We start from the raw sequence: 11,292 nt of genomic DNA on the forward strand, positions 1-11,292 counted from the left end.
CCCTGCCCGCGCTGCCGGAGCCGCAGCATCGCCCGCAGGCAGCGCTCAGCACAGCCCGGCCCCTGTCCCCGGCGCGCAGGCAGGCACGGGCACAGCCCTGGGTGAGTAATCCCGGAGCTGCCGCGGGCAGGCCACAGCCATCCCGGCCCTTGTGCACTGCCCGGAGCGCTCAGCCGTGCCCGGGAGGTGCGGCGCATCCCTGGCCTCTGGTAGGTCAGGCAGGATGGGATCCTTGCCTGGGGAGGGATTTTTGAAAGGCTTCCTTCCCTCTCTGCTAGCAAGTTACCTGTCACCACTTGGAATTACTCCTTCCCTTGCACAGAATCTTCTCTCTTCCCCCCACCCCTTTCTTTTCCTTTCCCCCCTGCCTTACAACTTTTCCAGCCTCGTGGAGTTGCCTCCCTCATTTTCACCCACAGATTTCCAGAGGTAACAAGAAGCCAGTGCCGCCCTGGGAGATTTCAGTGGTTGAAGATCAGTGCCAGCAAGTGTCTTAACACACCTGTGTGCTCTTCTTTTGTTCTCCACTAGGCTGAAAAGTCATGACAGCTGAAAAGACTATTCCTATAATTAATGGCAAGCCAGAAGATGCTTTGGACCCAGAAGCCTCAAGTACCAACCTCGTCCACAGCAATGATAAGAAAGTTCATGAAAGAGGTCACTGGAACAATAAGGTTGAATTTGTGCTTTCTGTGGCAGGGGAGATTATTGGGCTGGGGAATGTCTGGAGATTCCCATACCTTTGCTACAAGAATGGAGGAGGTAAGATGGCATCACATGTGGATTTAGATGGGAATTAAACATGGGAATTAAACAGTTAAGAGTGCTCTGCTGTGATTTATTGCACTAGTAAGAGAGACGTGTTCAGGGTTTCAGTGCATGTGCAGACAGGGAAGCATTAACATCTGACAACTGAGAAAAATCGTTGTGTTTCTCTTTCCTTCTCTCCAAACACTGCGTGGTTTATTTTTACAAGTTGCTGTTACGTTAGTAAATTGACATCTTTTTTTTTCAGGAGCATTTTTTCATGCAGGAGAAGCCAGCATTCAGTTATAGTAGTACACTCTGTCTTCTGCATGTGAATACACACCCAGGCATACTTAACTAAGTTTGTCTGACACAGAAAAGAAGGCAGCACTTCATTTGTCACAGCAGTGTACTTTGGAGAGGATGAATATTTTTTTTCCTAATAATGCCACAAAGGCTAAATTAATTTTCTTTGTCTCATGAAATTTTTTATACCTCAATGTTCTTTTTTTTTTTCCCTCAGTACTTCCCCAATTCCTACAAGGCAGGAAAGATGTAAAATTACAGGTTGAAGAGAGCAAACCCTAATAAATATAACATATGAATGTTATTTGAGAGAGAAAAGAGCAGACTCAACTTCTCCAAAGTTTAACATGTGGCATGTATTGGTTATAGCCAACTGTAAACTGTGTAAGATAAATGACAGCTGAGAATAAGCACATCAGCTTGGGCAGCAGTGAAGAAAGGAGAGTAAATTACAAACTCAGTTTAGAATTCTGTGGACTGGGTTCAACATTCTTCCCACTTAAGGCCTGAGTCAGTGGCAGTGTAAACACAGAGGCTGGAAGAAAAATAGAATGTTCAGGGCTGATAAGCACTGATCTGCTCCTCGATGGGTTGGTTTGCTGTGCCAAATTTCTATTCCTTGTCCCTCCTTATCTGAACTCAGGCATGGTTTTTAGCCCGTTTTGTGTGCTGTTCCTACAAGACAAATCCTGCTGTGCAAATTGTGTTTATCGTTGGAAGTTCCTTTCTTTATGTCTCTGTATTTTGGCCAAACTTAGGTAACAAGAGTTCAGCTCTTTAGAGAGTGCTGCTACCAGATCCTGAATGTTAACGTGCTGCACATCATATACACAAGCCTTTCTTGTTGATGGTCAAGGTGTTCCCAGAGAACTTTTGGCAGAGGAAATGATAGGAATATATATTTGCTGTGTAATTTTTTGGTTCCTGCAGCTTTAGGTGCCCATTTGTAAGTGTGTGCCAGCTTGCTATCATTTTAAAGGCTGTAACATGAGGTGGAAAGAATTTCCATCATTGTTTTGGATGATTTGATGAAAAAGTAATTACTTAAATATCATATTTAATCATCAGTGTACTCTTTAAGAATAGAATAAGTGGGTGTGATTTAATTGCTCATGTCCTGGCGCCATGGGACATTTGCCATTGACCAGTTTTAGTCAATGGAGGCTCAGTCTGTGAGCTTGTGTAACCCCCTGCTGGAATTAGACCAGAGTTTGTTTTCAGTGCCTAAATCTGATGCATCCAACTCCTTGGTGTGTGCTAGGGGAAGACAGTGGTAAATATCCGAGCTAGTTGTGAAATCAGTTGCTTTTTACAGAACAAATCTAGAAGTTGTAGTTTGGAACTTGTGAGGTGTGACCTCTCTGGCGCTTGCTCCAAGTCATAACAGGGAGTGCAGGAATAATCATCTGGAAGTTTAGACTGTGGTTGTTCAGGTCTTGAGGAAAATTAATTTCTTTGTGTGTTTAGAATGAGGTATTCCTTGGAATATGATCTTTTTACAAGCTGGGCATCCTGATGTTTTCTTATGTTCCTGATGCATGCGTGTTGGAAAAACAGTCCAAGCTGGTACTTTGGATTTCCACAAGTTGCATTGTTAAACTCACTGTGATACTGTGTGTGATGATAGTGGCCAGTAAATTATCCAGGGAAATATTCCATTTTTTGTGGAATCCCTATGGATTGCTTGAGAGGCACCTGGGATTCAACTCTAGGGAAGGAACTCCTGGTGATGAGATGGAGGAAACTCAGAGCAGGTGGATGCAGTTGCCTCAACTTTCTAATCAAGGTGACTGAAGCACAGCAGCTGTTGCAGGGTGTGGCTGTGCTGTGTTTGGGTTTGCTGTGGTTCACTACCTGTGCTGGAGTTTGCTGTCAGCATCCAACTAAAATGCGGATGCTTTGTTATTTTCCTAGAATTTCACATCAGTATTTCTGGCTGATAAGGCCAGGCCCTGCTTTCTTGTCCTTGTGAGTAGTTCTGAAGTTTGTTTCCTCATTCCCTTTCTGCAATCCTTATCATATGAATAACATGAAACGGGTTTCTCAGATTTAATATCTGTAACACTTCCTCAGCCCTGAGAAAAGCAAGGAGGGGGGTGCTGGGCAGAGCAGAACTTTGAGCTGGGATCTTTTCTGTGTTTGAGAGACCCCTGAGCTGACTTTAGGCTGAGGAACTTTGATCTGCTCTGTGTTAGCCCGTGGCCCTGGCTTACAGGTTAACTTTGGATATTTGGGGCAGGAGTGAACCCTTCCTGCACTGCACTGATGGCTCCCAGCTTAAGATCCTTCCTTTAATGGGAAATCCTCCCTGTGCTACTGAGGAGCCCTGTTCATGCTAACCAACACCCCCTCAATGTTCACCCCCAGGTGCTTTCCTCATCCCCTACGTGGTGTTTTTTATCTGCTGTGGAATCCCAGTATTTTTCTTGGAGACGGCCTTGGGACAGTTTACAAGTGAAGGAGGCATCACATGCTGGAGGAAAGTTTGCCCTCTCTTTGAAGGTAACAGTTCTGTGTTCTACTGCAAAAGAAAGCATTCTCTTTGAAGTAAAATGAAATTAATTCTATCAAAATTGAAATTAAGATATACTTAAGAGTAAGCTTTTTTTTTTTAATTAAATATAGCCTGAAAAGCAGGTTTTCTTTTGTATCTCACTTTTTATTTTGCTCCTCCAGGCATTGGCTATGCTACCCAAGTTATAGAGGCACACCTAAATGTATATTACATCATCATTTTAGCATGGGCTATCTTCTATTTGTTCAACTGCTTTACTACAGAGCTTCCCTGGGCCTCCTGTGGCCACGAATGGAATACAGGTATGACCTCAGCAGAGATTACCACTTTAAAATCTTCCCAAATGATTGATTAGTATATTCAAATGTCCTGAACAAAGCTATTGATGTAGCAAAATCTGTGCAAATGAGCCAACCTCATCCCACTACACTAAAAAAAATGGAAACCTGGAGTGAAACTGCCTTGGAGCTTTTTGGGTTAGGTCGTTGTAAAGCATTTACTCCTCTAGAATAGAATGTCAGCAGAAAAAGACTATGGATTTGTTAATTCTGTAAGATCTTCTGGCTAAATCCCAAGACTCTCATTTGCAATCATATCTATTCTCCCTGAACACACTGAGTGAATTCTGCAGCAGAGAATGACCTGATGACAGGTTGCAATCTTGCTCTTTCACTCTGATGAAGTCAGGAGGAGTTTGAATGGAGAGGGAAAAATATTAAATGTGGATCTTTGGAATTGCTCTTTTAAATGCCAGATGTTGAGGGATAATGTTCATCAAGCTACTTCTGGAAATGTAGTCTCATAAATAATCCTTGCTGTGCATGTAAAGTAGCCTCCTGCATGCAGGATGAGGTATGTATTCAGGAGGGTTTGCAGGGCAGGGCTCTGCATCTGTCTTCTCATTAATATAAATATCTGTCATTCTCTGCTTATTGAGTCTCTAGATCCCAAACATCCATGGGGAGGATCCCACTGTCCTTGTTCCTGAAATTTTGCATTTATCCCTTATATACAGTCCAATTTCAAATCAAGTACCCAGCATGTTGTCTTTCATAGTTTGCACTAATTGGCCATTTTTGGAGTTCTTTGAGCACACCTAAATCTGCCTGAAATCTTAATTTCTGAAATCTTAGGGAGGTAATTTTGGACCCGGAAGATGTGGAAGGCCTTGGTATCAATTTTGGCAGCCCTGCCAAGGAGCTTGGCCAGTGTTATTATCAGTGCTCAAATGCTCCACAGTGCTGAGCTGCTTTGGCCTTTGTGTTAGAGATAATAACAAGAATAATAATTATAATAGTGATAAGCCAGAAGAAATACCCACTTTCCTTACCAGGAAAAAGTGGCAGTTTATGGCTGGCCATGTTCCCTTTGTAGCCATAAACCACTGAACCAGAAGCTGGAGTAGGAGCACGTTGTAATTTTAATTCCCAATCCATTGCCTCAATGTTTCTTTCTTCTGCCTGAGGTGATTTTTTGGCCCTGTGCCTCTGGGAAGTGTTGTAGGAGAGTCCTCAGGGATGTTTCTCTGGGTTATCATAACCTGGTGTTGCAGAATTAGCAGCTGTGGCCCTTAGTGCCCCCAAAAACCCTTTAACCCCACCCAAAAAATGTGGTGCAGAGTGGGGGCTTTCCAAGGTGCACAAAGTGGGACATGAACAAGAGCTGTACTTGCATACCAACATAGGAAACGTCTCTTTTTTTGGTTCTTTTCTAGAAAACTGTGTGGAATTTCAGAAACTCAACATGAGCAACTGCAGTCAAGTGTCTTTACAAAATGCCACTTCTCCAGTGATGGAATTCTGGGAGTAAGTGCACAAAAACTTTCTATTTGATCAAACTGTTCACTACCTTTATATTTGATCAGACTCTTCACTACTTTTATATTTGGTCAGACTCTTCATTACCTTGCAATGATTTGACCATTTACACCTCATAACCCTATAGCACTTAGGGAGTGAGTTCAGCTGGAAATTTTCTTATCCTGCCACGGTCAGAATGGGAGTTTTTAACTCTTTTTTAAGAGGATACAAGGAAAGGAATTCCATATCCTGAAAGGACATAGAACAAAGTGTGCCACTTGCTCCGGGAGCTTGGCTCCTGCTGCTGGAGGAAAGAGCCTCCAACCCATACTAATGAGGAGGCAAAGGTGAAAGAAAGAAGATGATTTACAATATTCCTTTCTTTTCCTTTTTTTTTTTCTTTTTTTTTCTTTTTTTTTTTTCCCTAAATGTTTCTTCCCTTAGGAGCTGGAGAGCTACATCCTCGTCCTTGTTTCAGCTAACTAATACTCTGGCTTCTGGATCTCATTATTTTTTAAAGGACTGTGTAAGTGTTAGTTATTCAGCTAGAATCACAGCAGAGTTTAACTCTCTCCTGTCCCCCTGACTCTGATTTCTTGCTAGACTAGGGGATGAAAATCAGATGTTTGCAGAAGATGAGCTGCTTTTGTGGTGACATATTTTTTCTGGCTATAAATATTTAATCAGTGCAGTGTAGCTTCCCATTTGTTCCTTGCAGGGTGTAGTGTGTGCTAAGCCAATCAGAGAAATGCAATGTTGCTTTGAATTCTGAGTGATTTCACAATTCAAAGCTTGTTACACAATTCTGGGTTACTACAATTTCTTGAGGACCCATTAATTTTATTTTGAGGCTGTTTTGTGTTCAGGACAGCAACAGTTACAGCCTAAAGAACCAGGAATTAAAACTCCTAGAAGGGAAAACTCTACATTGACATAATTTCCTTCAATCTTAGGACGTGCTATTGTCTGCCTGAATCTCTTTTTCTTGCTACATCAGTAAACTTAGATTTCATGAGTTATTTCAGCAAATAATACTGTTTTATTTTAAAATAAAATACCCCCCACACTAAATTAAACCTGAATAATATGAGAGACATATGCACTCTCTGAGTAAAACTGAACTTTTATTTTCTGTTAAAATTTTCAATAATCTGAACACCTAAGATCTTAAATCAAAATATATCTACCCACAGATAATATTTCAGAATAAACAAGAGTATCTCAGGTGGCATCACTTAATGCTACAGCTTTATTTTATTTTAGCAAAAATCTCATATGGTTCTTTGGGATGAGGAGAATTAAGACTTAACATCAGTGGAATAAATGAAATTTTCTCAAGTATCAGCCAATTTACCCTCTGTATTTATATGATTTTTCAACAATATTCCCAACTCTGCTACTCATGGTAACTCCAGTTATCCAGAGAAGTAGGAAATGTTAAGTTCAGTTCTATGGAGGGCACAAAGTAAGTTTTACACTCATATTTCTATGGTTTTACACTCTCATATTTCTGTAGTTTTACACTCTCACATTTCTGTGGATTTGTGGGTTTTGTGTCAGTGCTCATCTCTGGAGTGCCTGAATTCCTGGGTCACGGTTATTTTGAAGCACACACAAATCCATTTTAAGGATGTCCCTTCTCAGAGATCTCTGAAAGTGGAGCTAAACCAGATTCTCCAGCTCCACTTGCAATCAGGTTGCAGTGGATTTTAAACCCTTCAATTTTGGGGTATATTTCCCTACCTGGTATTGTTTAAATCGGGAATAAATTATGAATCTAGAAGGCAGAATCAGTTTTACCCTGTTCTGTAGCTGGTTTTATGGTCTTGTCAATAAAAAGTTGTAAATACACATTCCAAATCTTTTAAAATCACAAACACACGCACAAAAAAAAAGCTAAATTAAATAATCTTTTATTTATTTGAAATGTCTTTCTTTATTGCATCACAGACCAACTTTTTGTAACACTAACAGTTTGCTGGCCAAAATAACTTAAGATATTAAACTTTTCTACTTCCTCTGTCCAAGCAAAACTGCAGTTGCATAGTTTTGCACAAGGAAATAAATGTACTCTCTTCCTGCTAAGGAAGGTGTTTGCCTTGTTTGAAATTTAAGTAGTTATGATGTTGCATGGCTTGAAATTGAAAGAAAAAAACCCCATGACAAATTAGTTTCAAGGTGGAAGAATGAGCTTTATTCAAAATCAGCATTGATTTTGCTGTGAAATAACTAATTGGAATTAAGGTTTTAATTAAATTATGTCTTAAATATCAAACATAAAAGCAGAGCAGGGTCTTTCTGTATAAAGAGCAGACCACAGAGCAGTTAATATCACAGAAGAGTTACTTTGTGTGGAGATAAGTGTTATCAGCAATGTTATTTCCCTCAGCTAGATGTGGTGCTCTCCTGATGCTGCTTTATGGTTTTGTAAATTCTGCTGCCAGGAGCCATAAACTCATTGTGAGCTTGTTGAAACAAATAGTAAAAAGGAGATTTGCTGGAGCAGGGAAGGGGGAGGCTCCAGAAGAACCATTCAGAACCTTCACACTTTGCTCCCTGCAATGCCAAGGCTCCCATTGAGACTCCTCTGAGTTGTGGCCACATAAAACCAATTTATTGTGTGAAGGGTTGGCTCTGGGGGAAAAAATGGGGGTTTGTGGGATATTTTCTTTTTTGGTAGTGTTTTTTTTTTTGTCTGTTGATTTAATCTGTGGATTAGAGTGGTAATTGTTGTGCCCAGTGATCCTGGTTGCTTTCTGTGAGTTTGTTTACATGTGAAACTCAGCCCTGCATCTGTGAAGTGTCAGGCTGGTGCTGCAGCTCTCCTTTCACAGCCATATCCCGCAGCTTTCGACATAATCACACTCTCTTCAGATGGTTTTAACTAAACCCAGCCCAACCAGAAGAGACTCAGCAATGCCCCAGTGGCTTTGCAGTGCTCTGCGCTGCTCCCAGTCTGAGCGCTCCTCATGCTGGGCAGGCTCAGGTTGCTGGTTCACACAGGATTTACATTCTCAAGGTGCCAGCAGAGCTTGGCAGCAGGGGGACAGGTTGGATTTAAGTGTGTAAATGAATACACCAGGCCCAAACCATCTTTATTTCAGGCTTTGGAAAGGAATTTTTTCCCTTTTACCTGGTGTTGCTGGGCTGTAAGGCTCAGCCCTTATTTACTCATGACTGGAAGTAAATCCAAATCCTCAGCTGGTTTGAGGATTGCAAACCCAAACTCCAGCCTCTCTGCTGAAATATTTGTGGCTTTTGCTGCTTCTGCAGCTTTGGCAAGTCCTAAAGCTGTGGCAGAGGATACCTGGCAGTGCCATGAGGTTTTTCCAGTTCCCTTCCTCAAGTGTGCCCAGGGGATGCTGCTCCCTTAGCAGGAATACTCTGACTTCTGAGAATTCGTCTTCTCTCCCTGCTTTGATAACTGCAGGGAATGAATGTCTGATTTTAAAATATTTTTTAGTTATTAAATTTTAAATTTTGAAAATTTAAAAATCTTTGTTAAAACAAACCAACCAAAAAAGGATTCAGAGAGAAATCCTGCAGCAGGTCCTAGGTGCTGTTTTCCTCCTGGTACACTCCAAAGAACCTCATTAAACTTCAGAACTTTAAATATTTTTGTGAGGTTGTAATTGATAACCACTTCCCTGGAGCTACACAGTGGAAATGGGCTGATCCTGCTGGAGGTGCAGCAAAACTTGGCAGTTTGGACACTCTTTTCTTTTTTTCCTGCTTAGAAATATCTATTTCTGTCAGTGTTTTAAGGCTTCATTTGAGCGAGCAGACACCGCTGACAACTGATCAAAATTAGGGGATTAAAGGATTTCTTACTCCAGAAGGCCTTGCAAGCTGCAGCCTTGAGAAGTTCCAAATTCTGTGTGTACAGGGAAGCAGCTAAACTGATAAAAATGCACTTTTTATTCTTCAAACTCACTGCTGCTGTGTTCCAAAGGACAGACAAGAGCTTGAATTTCCACTTTTCCCTTCAAACTCATGCCAGCATTCAGAGACTTGACCTGCTTTCTCCCATCTATGGCCTTTCCCTCATCCCAATTGTACAGTTTGTTCAAAGATTTTCGAAGAAAAAGCAATAATCACACTTTCGAGGCGTGACACATAGAATTTTTGGCGTCCAAAATTTGAATAGTTAATACTGGTAGCTGCTAATTACTGATAAATTAGAGCAGGATATGAAAAAGCACTGTGGCTGTGGCTGAGGGTGCATTTACAGCCTGGCAAGCAGAGGGGAGATGCTCTGCTCCATCATTTTTCTGCTTTCCTAGGAGAGGAAATTGCTCTGGCAGGTGTGGGGGCTGCAGCCGTGCCCCTGTGCCCTTTTGGCTGCTGCTGCAGTCTGTCCCCACGGGCAGGAATTGGAGCTTTCCAGAGCCTGGGAAGGAGCTGGACAGAAAGAGGAGCCACGGTTCTGTGGCTGATTCCCCCTCAATGGTTTTTTATTGGCTGTGTAGCAACAACTTGGTGCTCTGTTCAAGGAGGTCTGTCACTCTCTGGAGGGGGTGACACATCCCCAGCCTTTCCAAGTAAAGCCTAGTGAGAAAAAACATTGGTTTTGTCTGGGCTAAAAGAAAAGGGGCCGTTCTCAGCAAAAAGGAAAAGCCACCAACTCTTTCCTTGCAAAGTCAAAAAAGAGGTTTTTTTCCTGTTCCATTCAGGCTACAAACGAGTGCAGGAGTCACATTGTGGTTAATCCCCAGCACACTGAAAAGTCAGGGGTGAGCTGAGCCTGCTCAGTGCCCCGGGGATCCAGCAGCACCCCGAACCAGCCCCTTTGTGGGTGCCTTGTAGGACATTAAACAGTGCCAGACCCTCCCCTTGCTGCCCAGCTCCTGAGGGACCGTGTGAAAATCACTTTTTCTTTGGAGCCCTGTGAGCTCTCCATCTGGGTTTGCCTCAAGATCACTGACTTTGCCTGACTTCAGCTGAAAAAAGCAAATGGGATGGATGGATATCAAAATGCTGCCAGTTTTTCCTGTATTGAGACCTGAACCCTAAGTCAGGTGGATGAAGTTCCATATTTTTGATTTTTATATTTCCTGTCCAACAGTTTTTCCTGTATTGAGGGCTGGGCCCTAAGCCAGGTGATGAACTTCCATGGTTTTTTATTTTAACATTTCCTGTCCAAATGCTGCCAATTTTTCCTGTATTGAGAGCTGAACCCTAAGCCAGGTGGATGAACTTCCATGGTTTTTGATTTTTACGTTTCCTGTCCAGCAGTTTTTTCTGTATTGAGGGCTGGTCTCTAAGCCAGGTGGAAGAACTTTCATGGATTTTGATTTTTACATTTCCTGTCCAAATTCTGCCATTTTTTTCCTAAGTTGAGGGCTGAACCCTAAGTCAGGGGCATGAACTTCCATAGTTTTTGATTTTTACATTTCCTGTCCAACAGTTTTTCCTGTATTGAGGGCTGGACCCTAAGCCAGGGGGATGAGCTTCCGTGATTTTTGATTTTTACGCTTCCTCTTGTACATAACACTTTCACTGTGGATGATGAAAAAATGGTCTTCAAGTTTGCAAATTCTCCTGACTTTGTACTGCTTTGGGAATTTGTAGCATTTGGTTGGTTCCTGTGTTGAAATACAGTCAAGTTTTGGCTTGCAGTGGTGTCAAAACCAGGAATTAAATTTTTGTAGCAAAGGCCATATGTGAGCTACCTGAAATATCCCTTAATTGCACAATTGTTAAAGCTTTAGAAATGCTATTATTGCTACTAATGGTAGGTAAACATTCACAGAAACTGAGTGAGGTGCTTAAAATTATGATCTTTAGAAGCTGCTGGCTTAGATATCAAATTTTGCTGAAAAAATGGTAAATCTGTTTTATTTGTAACCAATAAGGGCATTTTCATATTGGGGTTAAGATAGGAATGTGTGCTTAGACTTATACATCTATATATGCACTTTTGGT

General features: G+C 41.7%; 1 protein-coding gene across 2 annotated transcripts in view; it reads left to right on the forward strand.

The window, feature by feature from the left end:
* Positions 1-11,292, forward strand: part of LOC102041595 (sodium- and chloride-dependent GABA transporter 3) — a 111,531-nt gene continuing 100,239 nt past the window's right edge. For both annotated transcript variants that reach the window (XR_004082714.1, XM_005430914.2), the window contains exons 1-5: positions 1-101; positions 532-762; positions 3,421-3,555; positions 3,730-3,870; positions 5,283-5,373. Coding sequence is in view for 1 of the 2 variants with exons in the window: in XM_005430914.2 (XP_005430971.1) it covers positions 543-762; positions 3,421-3,555; positions 3,730-3,870; positions 5,283-5,373 (587 nt within the window). In the remaining variant the exon portion in view is untranslated. The remainder of the gene's footprint in view (positions 102-531; positions 763-3,420; positions 3,556-3,729; positions 3,871-5,282; positions 5,374-11,292) is intronic.

Source organism: Geospiza fortis, unplaced genomic scaffold, assembly GCF_000277835.1.
Source record: "Geospiza fortis unplaced genomic scaffold, GeoFor_1.0 scaffold713, whole genome shotgun sequence".
Lineage (NCBI taxonomy): Eukaryota > Metazoa > Chordata > Aves > Passeriformes > Thraupidae > Geospiza > Geospiza fortis.